Source organism: Amia ocellicauda, chromosome 13, assembly GCF_036373705.1.
Source record: "Amia ocellicauda isolate fAmiCal2 chromosome 13, fAmiCal2.hap1, whole genome shotgun sequence".
Lineage (NCBI taxonomy): Eukaryota > Metazoa > Chordata > Actinopteri > Amiiformes > Amiidae > Amia > Amia ocellicauda.
Window position 1 is genome coordinate 28,240,161 of NC_089862.1, and position 22,526 is coordinate 28,262,686.

Here is a 22,526-nt window from a genome sequence, read left to right on the forward strand (position 1 = left end):
GTCATACTTCAGATGTCTGGCTACAAAAAGGATTCAAAATATTTCATATTAATATCTTTCCAAAGAAACCTGAATTTTAAAACTAGAATACATAGTTTCCAAGAAGCCCAGAGAAAAACAAACTTGAGATTGTGTCTTGAAAAAATATGAACAACAAGGAATAGTCAAGGTCTCGAAGCGCCAGGGTCAGCGACCGTGGAAAACAAGCAGTGGTGACCTCATAGCTGAAACATTTTGCTCTGCTCAGAGATTCCTGAATTCATAAACGTATACCATGTCCTGTGTAGTTCATTTAATTTAGGTTACCTTGTGACATATTCTTTGCTTGTCTCATTTGTAATATCTATAGCCATGACATAAACCCAATTAGAAAACCAGTACAACTGTAAAAGTAAATAACTAATGTTGTTTTCCCCTATTTTGGAAAGTACAGAACAAATGTGTTTTGAATTTTTTAATTTCCAAGACAGGAATATAACACCATATTGATCTATATTTTAAACTTTAAAGTTACATAAGATTCAGTTTTACATCAGGTGCTTAGTTAATATGCAAGAAATTATGTTAAGGTTTCCTATCTGGTGTGAACACAGATGCAGAGCATTAATGGATACTGGAATACCAAGGTACAACAAGAGAGATAATTTTGTATAACTTCTCCTTTTGCTCTCATTTTTATTTTGAAAAAGCATTTAGTTGGTAAAATTAGTTTTTTTGTGTGTTAATTTCACCATCTATGAATGACAATTTATATATTTGCTTTTGAGAGACATAGGAAAGTGTTTAATTTTACATAACTTTGGACTCTGGATTAGACATTTGCTAATCTTCAATCTCTCATTTGTGGTGGTGAAAACATAATACAGAAAGTAGTTTTTCAGATTAGGAATATTTTAATGTGAAGGAGTTTCTGTTTCATAGCATCAGATTGGAAAGCAAAATGACAACATAACCTTTAGCTAAACTACATTAAATTACTGCATATAATTGAATGGTTTAGCTGGAGTCTACAAATACTGAACTATGTAGGCTTCTGCTAAATAATAGTGATTTACCCTGGTGTGTTAGTATCTCTTTAAAAATGCACCTCCTACAAATTGCCTTTATTGACACTTGGAAATGATCTAAAACATATTGCACATCCAGTGTGGTAACCATAGTTTAAATAACAGAGTTGAATGACTTAAACACTGTTTACACAGAAAATAAGATTAAAAAAAACATTTCACAATACTGCAGCTCATCAGTGTTTGTTCTGTTTACCGTCTTGCCTCAATCCTTCATTGCTGTTGCTTTAACCACTCTCTCAACCTGCAGAAGTATTTGTACAGTACAATGTCCTTGTCTGGCTCTGGTTGAAACTTTTTCAGAGAATGTGATGAGAAAGTGGGACATGTTTTAGTGTGGCAATGTGATTCTTTTGTATTTGCACATTGCTGTGACTTTACAATTAAATAAATTGCAGGTATACCTCTAAAGTTTTAAGTCACATTCCCTCATGTTTGGGTTAATACGTACATTTTTGGGCAGTTTCAAATATGTGCAAAGGTCATAACAAGTTTCCCATATATTATAAATCTAACAAGAAATATGATTTCTGAAAGTCTGTATTTAACATTTAGAACATAGTATTAGTTAGGAATGTTGGTGTTGTTGTTGCTTAGCAGATGCCTTAAACAAAGGTGATTAACATGGTTTAACAATAACCACATACAATGTTTTACATATGCACTACAGCTCTGGAAAAAATTAAGAGACCACTCCAAGTTCAGAAATCAGTGTAAGTCGTCTCTTAGTTTTTTCCAGAGCTGTATATTACAAGAGTAACATCAATATAAAAAAATAATATACACATGACAGTGAAAAGGGTATAAAAGATGACAATGGTCTACATATGTATCTTAAGGAGGTGTCTAATTGTACTCCTCGACTCTTGATTGCTCCCTGATCCCCACATGTGTAAATACCGGACCTCCGTGGTTAAACAAATGTGGTGGCAGTGGTAATGTTATCCAAATAAACTAGAGACAGAAGTCTAGGTTCACTATAGTATTACCTGTCGGCTGTACTCTGAAATGAATCACCAAAACGAATCCCAAGGTATAACGCCTATATCTTTTAAATATAATAGGTGAAAAATGGGTTTCTCATTGTTTATTCTCAAAATATAGTCACTCAAAAACAGCATCAAATGCACTGTGAACCTCATTCTAATATTTCTACATAATCCATAACTGAAATGATTGTAGGATGAATATTTTGGTTTAATCCTACCATTCCCCCCCATAAATCATCAGATTATTTTGGTGTTGAGTGCTGCCACCATCTGGAATATCTCGGGATTTACCAGTAAAAACCAAATCTGGTAAATATGTTTCCTTATTGAATTGTGAAAATAAGACGAAATATTAAAACAGGTCTAAAAACAAATAATATTCTGTATGAAGCAAGTTCTGTAAGACTGATAAACATAACCATAACAAATGTACCATTTGTAGCCCCCTGCCAGTCTGGAGCTGTCCTTGGTCCTGTCCAAATTTCCACCTTTAAAGATTATATAGATCGAAACGTGTTTTATTTCTTAATAGTTTAAGAATAGAATGTAAAAATATATATAACAGGCCAGGTTGTATTTGATCATTTTGTTATGCATATATTTTTAAGAATGGACGTTTAGTGAGGAAAAAGAATACATCTATTGATAAAATATTGATGTTGTTGAAGGTATCGTTTTTGCTTGTGATGTATTGTGTTTTGTTTTTGTACATTGTTGGTTTATGGGAGTAATATTGAAACTGATCATGGTGCACTAGTAAGTCAGAAACAGAAATTATCCCCCATCTATCATCTACACGGTGATTTATATTGAGATAAAAGGCTTATTAATATTCCACATTTCGGGTGTACAATGCTCATCGACATCCGACGTGATTGTCAGCTGTCATACTACACTGTGAGGTCAATAACAGCCCCTAGGTTACACACATGAAGATGTGAAGAAATGTTTGAGGTCACATCTTTATCCTAATTAACGGATGTTCTGACCCGTCAAATCAGGAGAGCTAGTGGTCATACTTTAATTACAACTAAACTTAATACTTCACTGCATTAAAACTGGAGAAACAGAAGGCCTGAACAGTCTTCAACCTACAAAACCACGGATCTTAGGATAATGGACACACGGTCCATCTGTAAGGTCTGCGCTTGCCGTTAAGTCTTGTCTCATTCTGCTGTGGGCCTGCTTTCCATTTCTATATCTTACTACACACGCCACAGTCTGTGCTGGGAAAGCGAACAGGCAGTTCACCAGATGGCCAGTGCTGTGGTGACAGTAGCAGATTTGGTGGTGAAAAAATAACAGAAGAAGAGTAGATCCTGAATGGCCACTGAAATGCAAATATCATTGAATTAATTAACTGTATACATGTAATATATATTTTAATTATTGACAGATTACATGATTTAGAGATTTACATTTTGAAAAGTTGATTGAAAGAATTAATTAATGGGAGATAAAGTAGGCCAAACGTATAGAGGTAATGTGTAATAATATCATATGTACAGTTGTTACATATTGACAAGATTTACATTTTAAATCATACTTTACTACTTCAGTATGATTTACTAAGTAAAACAATTAAATAAACAAATGTACCACTAACTGTATTGAGCTAACGTGAGCAGTACCATCTTGAAAATCTAGTTTTGCAAATAATAATAAAGACATATATCAAATATGTTTTAAAAATAGAAATGTATTAGGAAGTATTGTAGTCTTGCCAAAAGACCCACTCTGTAGGCCACCAACCAACACTGCACTTTTGTGAGGAGAGACAGCAGTTTCTTCTGGAGCTCCAGTATTGCAGCTTTGATTCTTGGCCATCCAACTCAAAGCATTCATCCAGCGGTCTGTCAGTCACAACTCTCTTCAGAGGACTGCAGCTTGTGCTGTACTACCCATCTGCACTGATGCTTATCAGTCATTGGGCAGCTTATTTGTCAGCAACTACTACCATCCAGTCCCTGTTCCAGCAGAATACCATGGCTTATAAAGTACATTTAAAACTGTGCAGGGGAACCAGACCATCATATCTCAGTCACTCTTCAAGTACATGATGCTCAGATACAAATAATGTTTTGGTCATCATCAAGAGCCGGCCCATCAGAGTACTACCTCATACGTATCACAGTATCAACAGCATTACACATGGAAACAATACGTTACAAAAAAATTAAATATTTGGCAACTTTAACAAATGGAAAACATTCAGTAGGTCAACACCAGACCAAAGAACCACTACCAGCAGTGTTCAAAGTGGGGAGTCAAATGCTTCCTATTTACAATTGCAACCATTGTAATCTGAGTTGAATTTCTTGTGACTGTTTTCAGACATGAATTATAATATAGATATGGCCAAGATAGACTCACTGATTTATCTGTCTATCTCTAGATCTATTTATCTGTCAGTCTGTCTTTCTGTGTCTGTCCACCTGTCCTTAAAGTCAGACAATTTGGAATTGTATTGTACACAAGTACCATTAGAATTATAGGTCATGATTCAGATCCTTTTCATAATGCTATCCATTTAATGGAAAATGGCAATTGCTCTTAGTTGATAACAAGAAGCTGAGGGAAAGAAGCCATTAGCAATGCTCTGCAGCAGTGAATTAGGCAGGGTTTCTGACTGGATTAAGTGTAGTATCATGGATTACCCTACTTCACAGATATGTGCCATTAGGCAAACCCACATTTTACACAGATAAATCACATAAGTATGATAAATCAGCTCTGATTCCATATAATGTCATAGAGGAGCATCCTGGGAACAGCTGTCCTTTAAATATCGTACAAATCACTACACCATTTCTAAATTAAGCAGAAGAGATAATTTGGCCACTGTTTATAATAATAACGCATCACGTAATTGACTTTAGGCCTGTACAGATCTGTTCTCTAATAGAAATGTAACAATGATGTTCACAATTCACAGCATTCAGGCTTTCATCCTTAACAATCAATTGGCTCTTTTATCTCTGCATAAAATGCCCAGGATTTGGAAGGCACTTTATTACTTTCTACAAAGATCAGATGCATTTTTGTTCTATTCCCATGGAAACCGCAAATTGACGTGTTTTTTTCTTTCCCCTTCTGCTGCTTTCCTCTCTTCCTAACATGACTATCAGCCTCTGGAGTGAGTAATCCAATGGTATTTATAGCTACTTTCTCCTCTACTGCCTTGTCCATTTGTACTCAGCTTGGCTGTTTGAATAATTGAAGCACTGCTTTTGTGTTTCACTTTATTAACCGTGTTTTGTGGCCAGGATTTTCCACTGAGAGGTAAGTCCTTGGATATTTATGCTTTTCTAACAGTACTTTCAGTATTTGCTGTTCTCACTAGAATTAATGTATTGCTTTACAAGCCTCAACCACAGCATATTTCTGAGATTATTGGTGAGATATGTTTTGTTTCCATTTATTCGTAAGTGATTATTATTTGTTCTCTCCAATTATAGTTAGCAATGGAGATGTTATGGTATTATAATAATTGCAGTTATGCGGTTGTAGGGCCAAAGTTTATTGGAGTCTTGGGAATGCATTGCTGTTTTAAGAAGAATTTCAGTTGCGTAATGTAATGTTTTGAGATTCAGTGTTTCCCTGTGTAAAAGAGAATGGTTTTTGATAATAGTTGAGTATGGCAGGCTTCAGATGTAATGTGTCACAGACCTAGGCTAAAGTAGCAAGACAGACTCATCTGGAGAACCTCTTAGTCCTGCTTTTTAATTTCTTACACGATTCATTTTGCTATAACAGATGTTCAATGTGATTCTGTCATCTCTGCTTAATATATATTGAGTCTACACTGATCAACTATTCCAGTATAAATATCTTTTGAACTGACATATTAAAAGTGATTACTATGAAGAAAATGCATGGGCACAGCTTAGGCAAAGGTAGGAAAATTAATTAAATCAATAATAACTGTAGAAATCATTATAAGAACAAAATCTATGTCTAAAATAAAATTGTATTTTCTTATCAGCATTTTCATAGACTCACCGTTTATTACTTACTGATAACTAAGTATATTGTCTTCCAGTTGAGTTACTGTAAATGCTGAATGGCTCCTTTTGCGACCCAATCAGCTAAATGTTGGACTTCTTTAATTACAGACGGCACAGCTGCCCACACCAGCCTACAACGTTTTTCGTCTCGGAGGCAACCAGCTATCTCACAGAATATAAAGAGACGTTCCGCCCCCATGGTCTCTCTGCAACCAGAGAGCCATACAAACCCAAGAATGAGTATCAGATGCCGACTGCCAAAATGGAAGAGATCACAACCTCTCGGTAAGAAGTGTTAGACTGCATGAAGTTTACCAGTGGGGTTATCAGATAAAATAAAATGAATTTAATTGAATTGGGTTGAGATGTAAAAACTCATTAAGAACATAAGAACATAAGAAAGTTTACAAACGAAAGGAGGCCATTTGACCCGTCATGCTCGTTTGGTGTCTGTTAATAACTAAGTGATCCAAGGATCCTATCCAGTCTATTTTTGAATGTTCCCAAATTTTCAGCTTCAACCACATCGCTGGGGAGTTTGTTCAGATTGTGACGCCTCTCTGTGTGAAGAAGTGTCTCCTGTTATTCGTCTTGAATGCCTAGAAGCCCAATTTCCATTTGTGTCCCTGGGTGCGTGTGTCCCTGCTGATCTGGAAAAGCTCCTCTGGTTTGATGTGGTCGATGCCTTTCATGATTTTGAAGACTTGAATCAAGTCCCCACGTAGTCTCCTCTGTTCCAGGGTGAGAAGGTTCAGGTCCTCAGTCTCTCAGTAGGACATTCCCTTCAGACCTGGAATAAGTCTGGTTGCTCTCCTCTGAACTGCCTCTAGAGCAGCGATATCTTTCTTGAAGTGTGGAGCCCAGAACTGTACACAGTATCCAGATGAGCTCTAACTAGTGCTTTATAGTCTTAACATTACTTCCCTTGTTTTAAATTCTACACTTTTGACAATATACCCTAACATTGTGTTTGCCTTTTTTATTGCTTCCCCACATTGTTGATGTAAATTACTTCATCTAGTTCTATTCCTCCCATAGTGTAATTATAGTGGACATTTTTGTTACCTGCATGTATTACCTTGCACTTGTCCACATTGAATTTCATCTGCGAGGTGTCGGCCCACAACTGAATATTATCCAAGTCCCTTTGAATAACCTGTGCTGCCACCTATTTTAGTATCATCAAGTTTGTTAACTATCCCATAGTCCAGATCATTAATATAGATTAGAAAAAGCAAAGGCCCTAATACTGATCCCTGTGGAACTCCACTAACAACCTCACTCCAGTTAGAAGCGACTCCTCTAATCGACACCCTCTGTTTCCTAGACATCAGCCAGTTCATAATCCATCTACTTACATTACCCTGAATGCCTACAGCTTCCAATTTGAGGATCAGTCTTTGGTGTGGAACCTAATCAAAAGCTTTTTGGAAATCTAAGTATATCATATCATATGCTTTCACGTGATCTACAGCTGCAGTTGCATGTTCATAAAATTCTAATAAATTAGTAAGACATGATCTGCCTCGTCTAAACCCATGTCGACTATCTCCAACAATATGGTTTTCATGAAGATGCTCCTCTATTTTCTGTCTAATCATTTTTTTCCAACACTTTACAGGTGATGCAGGTGAGACTGATTGGTCTGTAATTTCCTGGCTCAGTTTTGTCCCCTTTCTTGTGGATTGGTATGACATTTGCCGTCTTCCAGTCAGTTGGCACATCCCCTGTTCTAAGTGTCATTTGGAATATTTGAGTTAGTGGCCCATAAACATTTATCTCTGTTGTTTATGTTCATGTTTTAACATAAATACTCTGATTTTGGTATAACGTCAAACAAAATATAGATTAAAATATCAACTCCATAGAAGATCAAACACCTGATCTCTCCCTTGAACTTAGTAGCAGATTTATATAATTTCAGCTGAGAGATCAGTATGGGGAAATTAAAGCTGTTCTCAGGTGAGGTGTGGGTTTGAAGCAGTGAGTGGAGATACAAATCCTAAAGAAGGGAGGACATTGAAATGGGATTTACTGAAATAAAAACCTGAAAGCTTTGATCAAGACCAGTTTTTTATTTTAGGGCAGATTATGTACGACATGAAATGCCACAGAAACCCACAAAGACTTTTAAGGAGTACATCCAGCCAGAGGGAGTCATGAGACTGGACACCACTTACTCTCAGGAGTACAAGTCGTACCCCAACCACCATCAGGCTCCTAAGCTCAAACCTGCTGAGTACAGGCCATCCTCGGCTAAGATGGACGTCATTCCCACATATAAAGGTATACAGACTGTAAACCCATTGTGGAATGATTTAGCAGAAGTAATGCAGTAGTAAACTTAATCTGAATCGGAAGGCACCTCAAAGGTCAACATTTTAAAACCATGTTCTATAAAATGTACACATTTTGAAAGGGTGTGGTTTCAATATGAGCATGTGGTGCTCTTGCTTTTTTGTTTTTCACTTAATTCTTTTTATCTATACAATTGCAATTGTGTAGTGTAATGTTTTAAACAGTAATATATTGGATTAAAGCATCTGTGACAAATTCATACATACTCGTACTGATACAAGAATGCCTCTGCACAAGAAACAATCAGATGATTTTTTTCAAAACAAAACTAAAACCTCTCCATCCCATTTAAGCTATAATCCTGTTTTTAATTTTTCCCTCTTAGATGATTACCGTTCATGGGGGATACCAAAGCAAGAGATCTTCAGAACAGAAAGCAATCTGAAGTTGAGTGGAGGCAAGTTTAGCAATAGTACTACTGTTCATGATGACTATGGGGCCAAGGTCCCCACTGAAATGAGGGAGAGCTACAAGCCAGCCAAGGAGGTGAAGGAATCCCTGCCTTTCAATGACCTGACCAACTACAAAGTGGAGTATATTTCCCATAATGTGCAACCAAGATTACGTCGTGAGAGGAAACCCTACAGGCCACAGGCTGCCCCCTTTGATGCTCTAACTACTCACAAAAATGACTACAAGGGCTTACAGGGGGTACTGACCAAACCAATCAAATCCAAAGACACCTGGCATATTAATCCATCCCCATTTGAAGCATCCACAGAATTTCGGGATAAATACAAGCCCTGGCCCGTACAGCCACCACATGTACGGAAGCCTGCCGAGTATAAAACCCCTGAAGGAACCATGGACACAACCTCTATGACTCATGCACATTTCACAGGGCACAGCGTCCAGCCCTCAGCTGTGACTCACACCCACGTTAAGGCCTGGAAGAAAGGCAAACTCTTACACAATCAATCGACCATGAAGGAGGATTACAAGCCATGGGAAGCCAAGAAAAGATCCCCCATCGTACAGCTCGAGCAAATGGAGAAATCTGTGGGCCCGTTTGAGAGCACCACCACCTTCCGGTCTCACTACATGCCACACACTCTTTGCCGATCTCTGAAATACAAACCTGCCCAGACCACTATGTCGCCTTTGACCATGGAAAACGATACCACCTGCCGTACCACTGAAAAGGAGATCAAAGTTTGCCCTGCCAGTTTACCTGTCCCACCAGGTTCTGAGTGTGAAGCAACAGCATCCCATGGTCCTAAGCTTTACCGCAGTACTTCAGGTAACAACCACATGTCAGGTTCAGCAATAAAAACAACCAGCAAACCAAACACCACCAGGAAACCAGCAGCAGGTAAAAACCCAGCGAGGCACAAGGAAATCCGAAATGCAGCCTGACTTTTTTTATGGTATATGAAATATTTTGGAATATTCAGAGAATATTTTCAATGAATGTGAAGTGTTGTGGTTTATTTTATGTTTGGTGACTTTATTTCCATGTGGGACTTTTGTTACCTTAAATAATGCACTCCAAAATCACTGTATTGAAAATCTAAAAAGCATAGAATACATTTAAGATTTGTTTTCAGTGGAAAGTAGTAACCAAGATTAGGAAAAAGATAAAGAAAGAATAAAAACCAAAAGAAAAAAATATTGAAGAAAACTAAAAACTAAAAAGCAACATTTTGACAGTGAAATCGTAGCAAAATACATGGGTGTGTAGAAATAAACCACTTGACCAGACTTTGTTAATTTAGTTAAAAAAATATTTTATTATGATACAGATGCGATACTCGCATACTGACATGAGCTTTTGAGCTTCTATGTAAGGTTGATGCGGTTGTTACGATACGAGTTTGGAGATTAATATAAAAATGAATGGCATTTTTTGTGCCTGTATGGTTGGAGAAATAATTTCAATTATTTATGAATGTAAACCATATGCGATTCGTGGTGCTAAATCTCACAATAAATCTATCAAAAACCTTCTGAACTGCAAACCCTGTTTCACCACGGTTTCCCAGTACTAAACCAAAGCTTGTATTTGGAATACTCCCCATGTGTAAATGAAAAGGGTGTATTGCAAAACTGAATTGTGTGCCAAAATATTGGTAATATCTAAACCCTGACTGCTCTGGAATGAATCATTATGCAACCAAACATTTCCTCAAGACAAACAGAAAAACCTCACCAATGTTAGCAGGAAATATAGACATGTTCAATGTTCAAATCATGTTAAAAATACATCTATATACATTGTATCTATATTGTGGGCTATGAAACCTGCTAACTAAATAGGATTTACTGTACAAATGTACAGTATATATATATACACTCACCTAAAGGATTATTAGGAACACCATACTAATACTGTGTTTGACCCCCTTTCGCCTTCAGAACTGCCTTAATTCTACGTGGCATTGATTCAACAAGGTGCTGAAAGCATTCTTTAGAAATGTTGGCCCATATTGATAGGATAGCATCTTGCAGTTGATGGAGATTTGTGGGATGCACATCCAGGGCACGAAGCTCCCGTTCCATCACATCCCAAAGATGCTCTATTGGGTTGAGATCTGGTGACTGTGGGGGCCAGTTTAGTACAGTGAACTCATTGTCATGTTCAAGAAACCAATTTGAAATGATTCGACCTTTGTGACATGGTGCATTATCCTGCTGGAAGTAGCCATCAGAGGATGGGTACATGGTGGTCATAAAGGGATGGACATGGTCAGAAACAATGCTCAGGTAGGCCGTGGCATTTAAACGATGCCCAATTGGCACTAAGGGGCCTAAAGTGTGCCAAGAAAACATCCCCCACACCATTACACCACCACCACCAGCCTGCACAGTGGTAACAAGGCATGATGGATCCATGTTCTCATTCTGTTTACACCAAATTCTGACTCTACCATCTGAATGTCTCAACAGAAATCGAGACTCATCAGACCAGGCAACATTTTTCCAGTCTTCAACTGTCCAATTTTGGTGAGCTTGTGCCAATTGTAGCCTCTTTTTCTTATTTGTAGTGGAGATGAGTGGTACCCGGTGGGGTCTTCTGCTGTTGTAGCCCATCCGCCTCAAGGTTGTACGTGTTGTGGCTTCACAAATGCTTTGCTGCATACCTCGGTTGTAACGAGTGGTTATTTCAGTCAAAGTTGCTCTTCTATCAGCTTGAATCAGTCGGCCCATTCTCCTCTGACCTCTAGCATCAACAAGGCATTTTCGCCCACAGGACTGCCGCATACTGGATGTTTTTCCCTTTTCACACCATTCTTTGTAAACCCTAGAAATGGTTGTGCGTGAAAATCCCAGTAACTGAGCAGATTGTGAAATACTCAGACCGGCCCGTCTGGCACCAACAACCATGCCACGCTCAAAATTGCTTAAATCACCTTTCATTCCCATTCAGACATTCAGTTTGGAGTTCAGGAGATTGTCTTGACCAGGACCACACCCCTAAATGCATTGAAGCAACTGCCATGTGATTGGTTGGTTAGATAATTGCATTAATGAGAAATTGAACAGGTGTTCCTAATAATCCTTTAGGTGAGTGTAATATATATATATATATATATATATATGCATGGTGTAACAATTGTGTTCATTGCAAGTTAAAAGTTAAAATTCAGATGTCACTAATGTCTTGACAAATCAAGAGCTCTATCAGATTATCAGAAGGCATTGTTAGTTCACAGAGTTTTTAAATGTTCATTTAGGACTGAGTGTCACATGAAAATATAATGAAGACACTCAATGAAAAATAACAAAGGTGTAATATCAAATACCAATACTGCAAATTCGTTACAACTTTATTGGCTGCTTGCAGTCATCTCACTGATAGAGAAACACAAAAAAACAGGACCAGTCCAGGTAGAAACACTTTTTTGAAGTTAACTTTGAACAGACATGCTAAAGAAACAAATTAGCATTGAAGATGCTATAATAATAGCAAATGCTTTATTCTGTTTAAAATAAATAGTATTGCTGGTGTTTATTTTATAGAGATCTCTCGAATGTAGCCATTTCTGAATTCTGGATGGACTGGCCATTAACAATTGAAATAATCTGGAGTAAATTCAAATGTATTCTGTGCCTATCAGACATGCATCAACCAACGTAGAAGTTAAAAGCTTCGGAAATGAACTGATAGGATTTAATTACAAAATTAAACAATAGGACATAAAAAACCCACGCAATTTACACTACGTCTTGTAAAAAAAATATACACAGTACAAGAAATAAATCCAAGATGAAGAAATAATACAGACGTCTCACTTCTGAGTCTGCAGTTTCTTCAGTCTTCAGTGAAATGTATGTGCTTGCTTGCTTCTTTTGTCCTTGCTAGAATGATTTTCTCTGCCTTTGCAATCAGCTTTAAAAGAAGGGAGAACAATATCATTATATACCATTGGAGCAAAGTACAAACAAAACTATTTAATATTTTGAGGTAGTTCACAAAATTAAGGAAAACAAGTATTTAACACTAGAAGCACAGAGCTGGTCAATTTGACCAATTTGGTTATTAAAATTTGAATTACTCTGTGTTCCTAAATACACTGCACATACCCATTCATGACTTCTCCTAACTATACGTATTAAACATGCTTACAGCGTTTTAGCTGCATAAACGTGAAAATAAATACGTTATAAACACATTTACCTAGAATTACCAAAATCTGGTTATTCTGACTGGTCACTTAAATACATAATAAATCAAATATAACACATAATCCTGCCTGCCCTTTACAATACAGTCAGTCTGGCGCTCAAGTGGCAATTTCTACCTGTCTACAGTCTTTCATGTGCTTGAGAAACACACGCATTGTACAGAATTACAGCTGTTTTCTTACAGCTGTATTCAGATTGAGTGGATACAGTGATTACCCGCAAATAAACACAGATTGGAAACGGAGACTGAAGAGAGCTCGTTTTGGACATGCCATGTATATGAACATGACTGATTCAGGGGCATCAGTGATACTGGCAATGACAGATCATTCGTGGGTTTGTGCCACTGCTGTGAAAACACTGCGAGTGAAACGCCAGGTCCAAATGGCACCGAGTGCTTTTACTTCACTGATCAATACGCGATCGCTACTGCAGTACAGATGCAATAGCGCAGCACATCCACCAAAATAATGATTCACAGACATCATCAGCGGAGGAGCATTTATTGCGATGCTATATATTCATGGAGAAAAAGAGTTGACCTGGAGAGGCTGTCAAAATGCAGCGTGAGGTACGAGCTCCTGCAGGGAAAGTGCAGAAATGTGTCGTGTGTGGACTGTACAAGCTGCCAGGTATGCAAGCTAAATATATAGTAAATAGTTTATTGAAATACAAAGCTACAGTGAATACAAGTACCGTATGTTGAAAACAAAGTTTACACAGTGTTGAAAATGTTTACTTTAGTGTACAATTATGTTTTGATAAATGCAAGTTATTTTTGAGCTTTTGAGCATTATTCCAACATTTATGTTTACACTTGTTTCATTCCCTTATTGTATGCCATTTTTGAGCTTTTTGCTTATTGTGGGCTATATAGTAATTTATGTTTTGACTGCAGTGTGCGCGTTTAGAAAAAAAAAATTGCTTTGATGTTATTTATAGCAATAATATTAATGTTTTCTGATCATATTTCAATTTAAATACTCCATTTGTGCTATGTAAATGTTGGATTTGATGTTCATGAATAAAACATCTGAGTTTTATATGATAGTTGCCTTTGATTATCATATCACAGCTGTTAAAGAGCTATTAGTTACAATGACCGGCTTTGGCGCTTGTAGGTAGTTCGAAATGTCGGCACTTCTAATGTTAAGTATGTGGAGGTGCTGGTATTAATACATTTTACAAATAAATCTAACAAACTCAGAATTCAGCCTTTTAGGTTTCTGAAATGTTATTCTGCTGTATGGATAGATAGGGCATACACAGACTGTCTTTTGGTTCTTACCTTTTCAGTGCCACGCTTTTTATCTCTTGGACGATTTAATTTTGCTTGGCGGTCCACCAAAATCTTTTGCCAGTATCTTTGTTCACGATCATCTATTAAAGACAGCAAAAATAAAATAACACTCATAACTGGGTATTAATCTGAAAAGATAATGCAACAGTTTAGTTGAGTCAGTTGAAACGCTGCTCATGACCAGACCAGTTACACATATTAAAATGGTTAAATGCTGAGCTGCAGATTGCATAACAGAATGAATGACACACATGCAAAAATATAAGTCAGCATCTCCCTCTGCTTAGCCAAAGTCAGGAGTTTTTGTTCAAATAAGTCTCACAGTGAAGCCCGTTTATTCGTCATTATGAGTATTCGTTGGCATTCACTTTGTTTTGCCCAACCTGATAGGATCTCCAGTTTCCAGTTATGCTTCTTTTGCAACTCTGACTGAGCATGTATCACTGCCATGGCATCCTCGGGAGTCTGAAATCGCACATGACCCTCAGCATCTCCCTCCAGGATGTCTACGTACACCACTGCCGACACCTCCGACAAAGCATCCTGAAACAAAGACAGAGAGAACGTTTTCTGCATAGAACTCCAAACCCCTTTCTTGAGAGACATGAAATGGGGAACAAGAAGGCTATATATACACACACATACATACATACATATATATATACACATATATATACATACACACACACACATATATATAAAACAAACAAAATAATAATAATAATAATTAGTTGCCAATTAGCCTGTTCTGAAGTGGACCATTTGAAAAGAACCTTGATTACATGAAAAATCTATTTCCGTCAGATTTCTGATTGGATTGGTATAAAAATACAAACATTTCTACGCTGTAGCAGATTATGAATATAAACACATTGCAATCAGTTGTGTTCTTGTTGCCGAGTGTTAACTGAGCTAAACACCTCAGGAGCTACAAAGGAAATCCAGTTCCACCTGTTAGAACATATTTATATCTGGAAGCACTGTGTATGCAGTATGAGCTTTGTGTAAACAATTTGAGAGTCGAGATACAAATAAGATAACAAGTATAAAACAACAACAACTCTTCAGCAAAAGCAATTTGAAAACCAATGATGGACCCGTCTAATTTCACACAGGAATCTGCATTCTCCTTTCAATCAAACACATTTAAACGTAGTTACCTTGATAACCTTCCTGCCCGGCAGGGGCTCAGTGTGAGTGATTTTGACAATGACTCCGCTCACAAACTGGGGACCCAAGGGGGAATTCTTTGCAGCAGCCTGGTCTGCTTTGTTGTTTACAGCTTAGAAACAAAAAATTGAGAGCACTTACATAAGTAAAATTGTAGCTGTTCTGCTGCTGTCCTAACTTCTATCTGTACAGTTTATAGTTCACCATGTGTCTCTTCAACCGTTTCCTTTTACTTTTTAAAATGACAATTTAAGCCTGTATTATCTGGATACTTTAGAATTAGATGCAGCCACCTGCCTTCTTCCATCAAATTTGATCTAGCTCTTATCAGTCGTAGGTATTCTCTCACTGAGACCTGTCTCAGTCCCCACAACCCTTTTGCCTTAATGTTAGCCTCTTTATATAGATGTTCTCTGAGTTATTCCACTCTGCACCTATCAAGAATTAATATAAAGCTAAATTGTTAAATCAAAGTAGGACTTAACCATCATGTAAGTATTCCCACATTGCCCCAGGAGAGTGTACCAATCACAGCCTCGCTCACCCGTATCCTGTTTATTTTGTAGACATGATTCCACCTCCATTTCACTGTCCCCCTTCAGTCTGATCTCATTCATTGACTTCTTCAAACAAGACATGCTGCGTTTCTGCAGAGCTAAATACTCCTGCTTAAGATCTAGCCAGTCTTTCCTTGAATGATAAAAGGAATCATTTTGAAAAGTTAACGTCTAAACAACTGATGAATGAAATGAACAGAAATAATTTCAGAATGTGATTTTACTTCTATAAAATGTTTATAACAAAAACTATGCAGGGAACCAAATTTCTTAAGTGTTATTATTATTATTATTAGTATTATTATTAATATCTCCTTCTCTAACACAAAGCTTAAACGGTTCATGCAACGAACCATATATAATTAAACAGTAGTGAAACTTTCTAACATACTTGGAGAGAACTCGGAGGGGAATGACTTCTTCACCCATCTTGTGTCTCTCTTTGTGTTTCTTCTTTCGCTTCCGCTTGGCCTTTAACAAAGAATCGTCTTTTTTCTCTACAGTCTCTTTATCCCCATCTGCTGACAAATCTGCAAAAATGAAAAATGTGTTCAATGCTAAAATAAATGTTGTTTCTATAACAACTTGCTGTTAAGAGTCTCTGCTTCTATCTACCTCCTACACTAGTAGCTTCTATTAATCAATAAACACTAGCTTTTCATTTTTATTTGCTAACAAATTTACTCACAAAGAATTGTACTGAACCATGTCTGGAATTCTACAGTAGTAAAAAAACACCACCACTTTGACATAAAACAAATTGGAAATGTACCACACCTACTTGAATAAGGGACCTCACAGCGAAAATGCTCAGTGTTTTACACATGGGAGAAAATAAGAAAATACTGAGAACTGGAGAAAGCACACTCAGTCCGAGTCACACTACCTTTCATATCCGTCTCCTCACTCTCGGGTTCTGCTTGAACTTGGGGAGGCTCTTCCTCCTTGCAGGTCTTCCTAACTTTGGATGGAATTTCATTATGGTTCTCGAGCCGGGAGTCCTCCATGCTTTGAGACCTGCGCCTTTTCTTCTCTCTTTTCACAGCCACCTTCGGGGTTTCGGAGCAGTCCGTCTCGGAGCACTCCGACGTCACACGACGCCTCTTCTTCTTGTCAGACGACGACTGAACCTTCACCTCGGCCTCGGGCTCCTTCACCACCGATGCCACCGCTCCAGTGCTCTCCTTTCGGCTGCTGCGGGACTTTTTTCGCTTCTTCTTCTTCTTCTCTTCTGAAGAATGAAGAAATACAATTTCATATGTAAACTTCATATTAAGTAAAACTATTGCCCATTTTGAACAGGAATCACTTCTTCGTAGATCTGGACTGTATACTAGCCGGCTGGTTCCCATCGCCTGATTTGACATTTACTTTGGTACAATTTCAAGCTGATGAACAGTGCAAAAAATAAATTAGACAGAGGGATTAGCAAACCCAATTATTCAGATCTATTTTCTAATAATAAAACATGAGTAAATCAGAGAGATGAGGCATTTATAGAAACACTCAGACTTATACGCAGATATGATAGAATGCATGTTACTTCCTTAGAAGAACCTGTTTTAATGGGAAAACAACGCTACCCTTTAAACTTCAGCAAATAAAAGGACTGATTTAAGAAAATAAATGCATTCTTATTGTTAGTTAATAACTAATGACACCAAATATAATAAATTGACTACTTGTATTACCCCACGTGTCTAGTAGGATAAGCATGATAAGCAAAATGTAATGTGTAAAAAAAAACAACTAATTCCAATTATTAAAATTGAAGATTAAAAAAAAAGCAGCAACAACTGTTATTTGTATTTGGTTACCAGACCCTCAGTACTTACCATGAACACTATCTTCAGAGGCGTTGAGGGGGATGGGTTTGTTTTTCACAGTCTTGGGGAAGATTCCCGGCTTTCTGGGTGCATCTTCTGGAGGATTATTCAACATCTACGAAATAACAGAAGGTAATAATTAATTTGTCATTACAACAAGAGTAGCAAACACTTCCATTGGAATAAATGACCGAGTGCCTCAGGATCATCATACAGAATTGTGTTCTCAACTGGCTTCCAGGACGTTATTTTAACTACATCTGAAAGCATTACATTTTGGAATATGATTATGCATTTGTTTCTCCATGTGGGCGTACATATAGGGATTTAATAAAATTTGACTTTGCTAACTGAAGTTTGAACGATGTCCCTTATGATTCTACTGCCCACACAAAGCACTATCATTTGCAGACATGGATGTTGTACTACCCACTACAGTGAGGGAAATAAGTATTTGATCCCCTATCAATCAGCAAGATTTCTGGCTCCCAGGTGTCTTTTATACAGGTAACGAGCTGAGATTAGGAGCACTCTCTTAAAGGGAGTGCTCCTACTCTCAGCTCGTTACCTGTATAAAAGACACCTGTCCACAGAAGCAATCAATCAATCAGATTCCAAACTCTCCACCATGGCCAAGACCAAAGAGCTGTCCAAGGATGTCAGGGACAAGATTGTAGACCTACACAAGGCTGGAATGGACTACAAGACCATCGCCAAGCAGCTTGGTGAGAAGGTGACAACAGTTGGTGCGATTATTCGCAAATGGAAGAAACACAAAATAACTGTCAGTCTCCCTCGGTCTGGGGCTCCATGCAAGATCTCACCTCGTGGAGTTTCAATGATCATGAGAACGGTGAGGAATCAGCCCAGAACTACACGGGAGGATCTTTTTAATGATCTCAAGGCAGCTGGGACCATAGTCACCAAGAAAACAATTGGTAACACCCTACGCTGTGAAGGACTGAAATCCTGCAGCGCCCGCAAGGTCCCTCTGCTCAAGAAAGCACATGTACAGGCCCGTCTGAAGTTTGCCAATGAACATCTGAATGATTCAGAGGAGAACTGGGTGAAAGTGTTGTGGTCAGATGAGACCAAAATCAAGCTCTTTGGCATCAACTCAACTTGCCGTGTTTGGAGGAGGAGGAATGACCCCAAGAACACCATCCCCACCGTCAAACATGGAGGTGGAAACATTATGCTTTGGGGGTGTTTTTCTGCTAAGGGGACAGGACAACTGCACCGCATCAAAGGGACGATGGACGGGGCCATGTACCGTCAAATCTTGGGTGAGAACCTCCTTCCCTCAGCCAGGGCATTGAAAATGGGTCGTGGATGGGTATTCCAGCATGACAATGACCCAAAACACAGAGCCAAGGCAACAAAGGAGTGGCTCAAGAAGAAGCACATTAAGGTCCTGGAGTGGCCTAGCCAGTCTCCAGACCTTAATCCCATAGAAAATCTGTGGAGGGAGCTGAAGGTTCGAGTTGCCAAACGTCAGCCTCGAAACCTTAATGACTTGGAGAGGATCTGCATAGAGGAGTGGGACAAAATCCCTCCTGAGATGTGTGCAAACCTGGTGGCCAACTACAAGAAATGTCTGACCTCTGTGATTGTCAACAAGGGTTTTGCCACCAAGTACTAAGTCGAAGGGGTCAAATATTTATTTCCCTCATTAACATGCAAATCAATTTATAACTTTTTTGAATTGCATTTTTCTGGATTTTTTTGTTGTTATTCTGTCTCTCACTGTTAAAATACACCTACCATTAAAATTATAGACAGATCATTTCTTTGTCAGTGGGCAAACGTACAAAATCAGCAGGGGATCAAATACTTTTTTCCCTCACTGTACATTTGAAAAGGGCAACTATGCCAAATAGTACTGAAATGCATATATACATATTTTGGCATTTTGTGAGCGTGTGTATAAGGCTCATGAGAATATCCCCTCCGTTAGACAGGTGCTTACCTCTATGGCTTTGCGTGCTTGTTCTGTCGTTTCGAACTCTACAAAGGCGAAGCCCTTGGGATGTCCTGTGGACTTGTACCGCGGGACACTGGTGTACACCACGTTCCCACACCTGGTGAACACTCGCTCGATCCAGCTGTGGCTGACGTTTTTGGGCAGCAGTTCCTGTAAAAAGCACAGCTGTGTTCAAAAGAAGTAGGACCCTGCCACTTAGACACAGAAAGAGAACTCATGTTGCCACAAAAGAAGGAGCTACAAGGGATGCAATCTGCAGATGAACCCATGAGCTAACAAATTTAGTTCTAATTATGTTTCAGTTGTTATATACATACAAGTATGAACGGCTCACACACAATTATATATCAAATGTTTTGGGTAGGGTTTGGGGGCCGGGGGGATACCAATTTACATATTGAATCTCTTTTAATAGTGTACTTCTGTTGAAAACATCACAAATATGTACCACATAAACTGTGCGCTGGTCTGTGTTCTTGGGATCCTCTCCAAGAGGGAGTTGTCGTCGTATTCTAGTTCCTTCTAGATTAACCTGCAACAGCAAAGCATTGCATCACCAATATTGAAATTAAGTGTAAATTAATTATTTTACCAACCTAATCATTAAACTGTTTAGCAATTAATGTACATTAGCAGACTTATTTTAGAGCAGGATGAAAAATTGTAGATTTGTACAAGTCTTATAATTTGATAGGTTACTTATTTTTATTATAAAAACAAGAAATAAAACTTACCTCAACTACAGATGAATTTTTCAGGGCTCTTGCTATTAACTTTATATCGGTTGTCATCTTTTTCATACGATTGAATGTTGTTAGCACAGAAATATCAATATCTGTAAAGCATTAACAATGGAAGATGATAGAATGATATTGCAAGACACGATCGTAGATTATCAGATTAAACTATGTCAATCACAGACAAAATAAAATAAAGTGCCATCTCAGACGTGACATATCTAATGTCATATATTACATATATATATATATATATGTATATATATATATCAGCTACAGACAGCCCATCCAGGAATAGGAAAACAAGATCACCTACTCCACAACTGAGCAAAAAAAGGCTTACATAAGTTAAATTAATTTATGAAGCACTTGCAGGTCCAATAAAAATTACAACTGTAGTATGTAGGATAATTGTTCAAGCAGCTAACTAATTTGATGACCCACTGATACTGAATACTCACATCCATCCCTAGATTTCTCAACAAGTTCTCGTAGAAATCTGTCTTTGTGGAGATTGACATCCCCAAACCAGAACTCTACTTGCTTTTTCACATCAGCAAGCAACTGTTTGACTCTAGATCTTTTCTTTTTTTCTTTATCTTTCTTTTTCTCACTGCAGTCCACCGTGGTGCTCTCACTTCCTACTGGCTTCTTCTCAGTGTCCATCATTTTTGCTCCTGTATGATAATTTCATGTGTGAAATAAAATAAATATAACAAGAATTATAGTAATGAATTATATGGCATTTCTGGTACAGATACATATTGTGTCTGCAATAGTTTTCATAAATAGTAATTTATATATTTATATATATATATATACACACACACACACACACACAGACACAGTCTTATGGTTTTGTCTAAGCTTTGTTCTAAAACAGAACAGCAAATAATGGAAGATACTAAAGCCAACATGACAACCATATTTATAACAATATTTAAAAACAAAGCTCCATTAACAGAAGCATTTGTAAAAGGAAAAACTATATTCACACCCAGTACTAGCAGTGCTGATTGACAAACCCTATTAAATAATGCACCATTCAACATCCCTAACATGATTCATTATGAATCTTGATGATGGTTTTAAAATCAACATTGAAACATTAACATCTACAGAGAAACTGTTTACAGTGTGGCTGAAGAAAGTGGCATACAGAGGAAACAAACTTGCATTCAACTCCAAACTTTGAGTCAACACTCCCCCAAAAAACGTGTGCAAAAAGTCATGCACAGATCACCCAATCAACCAAAATAAAAATGTAAGCATATCTAAATAACACTGTCCGACATAGCTTGTAAATAACCGTTAACACAAAAGCACACTTCAGCAAGTTTTACTTACACTGTAAGTTACAGGTACAAGTTCCTTCAACGAAACTGCAGCCTATGAAGCCTTACTGCATCACGCAGCCCATGAAAGGACCTTACACACACAAATTAATAAATACAAAAATCACAAATGTTGAAATGTGTACATATATGTTCCCTGTGCCTTAGGTATATATTGTATAAGCCGTGTAGTGTAAAATGTTGATATATTAAGTTTTTAAATGTAACACCGTTCTTTTCCTTTTTTTTCAGGCATTTTCGGAAGAAGCCTATCTTCGGTCGCCGCTCGATGACGTATTGTCCGCGGGAAGTATAAACCGAGTCGGAGCGAAACAGAGCGCCAAGTGCTGGGATTGTGGCATGCACTGCTTATGCACTATATCTGCAGAGTTTATTAAAAACAAATGTATAGGCCTACATAGCATACAATATATTAACGGGGCAGTATGATTATTGCATTTTTTGTAAATACTTCAATGCTTTTTTTATTTTAATAAAAGGATATGCTGGAACTAACACTTTGTCTTCGTGAAGTGTAATGCTGAGCTGGTTGTCAGAAAATCAATCAAAG

At 37.8% G+C, this 22,526-nt stretch overlaps 2 protein-coding genes across 2 annotated transcripts; one reads left to right on the forward strand and one right to left on the reverse strand.

The window, feature by feature from the left end:
- The first annotated feature begins 5,173 nt into the window (after positions 1 to 5,173).
- LOC136766343 (stabilizer of axonemal microtubules 2-like) lies at positions 5,174 to 10,289 on the forward strand. Its single transcript, XM_066719754.1, has 5 exons — positions 5,174 to 5,192; positions 5,323 to 5,338; positions 6,172 to 6,348; positions 8,147 to 8,349; positions 8,747 to 10,289. The coding sequence occupies exons 1-5, from the start codon at positions 5,174 to 5,176 to the stop codon at positions 9,775 to 9,777; spliced, it is 1,446 nt and encodes a 481-aa protein (XP_066575851.1). The 3' UTR covers positions 9,778 to 10,289.
- A 1,878-nt stretch (positions 10,290 to 12,167) lies between these two features.
- Positions 12,168 to 22,235, reverse strand: larp7 (La ribonucleoprotein 7, transcriptional regulator). The gene is made up of 13 exons (XM_066720426.1): positions 21,969 to 22,235; positions 21,083 to 21,298; positions 20,619 to 20,719; positions 20,333 to 20,416; positions 19,870 to 20,034; positions 17,910 to 18,015; positions 16,961 to 17,305; positions 16,466 to 16,604; positions 16,062 to 16,207; positions 15,508 to 15,629; positions 14,731 to 14,890; positions 14,336 to 14,427; positions 12,168 to 12,751 (listed from the first exon to the last, which is right to left on the reverse strand). Exons 2-13 carry the CDS (start codon positions 21,288 to 21,290, stop codon positions 12,674 to 12,676), a joined length of 1,746 nt encoding a protein of 581 aa, XP_066576523.1. The 5' UTR covers positions 21,291 to 21,298; positions 21,969 to 22,235; the 3' UTR covers positions 12,168 to 12,673.
- Between the last annotated feature and the right edge of the window lie 291 nt (positions 22,236 to 22,526).

Excerpts from the sequence above, each read along its gene's own strand:
- LOC136766343 (XM_066719754.1), top strand. Across the intron at positions 6,349-8,146 it reads GAAGAGATCACAACCTCTCG|GGCAGATTATGTACGACATG; the intron begins GTAAGAAGTGTT and ends TTTTTATTTTAG. Across the intron at positions 8,350-8,746 it reads CGTCATTCCCACATATAAAG|ATGATTACCGTTCATGGGGG; the intron begins GTATACAGACTG and ends TTTCCCTCTTAG.
- larp7 (XM_066720426.1), bottom strand. The coding sequence starts at position 21,290 with ATGATGGACACTGAGAAGAAGCCAGTAGGAAGTGAGAGCACCACGGTG. Across the intron at positions 18,016-19,869 it reads AAGCACGCAAAGCCATAGAG|ATGTTGAATAATCCTCCAGA; the intron begins GTAAGCACCTGT and ends GTTATTTCGTAG. Across the intron at positions 14,428-14,730 it reads GAAACTGGAGATCCTATCAG|ATGATCGTGAACAAAGATAC; the intron begins GTTGGGCAAAAC and ends TGTCTTTAATAG.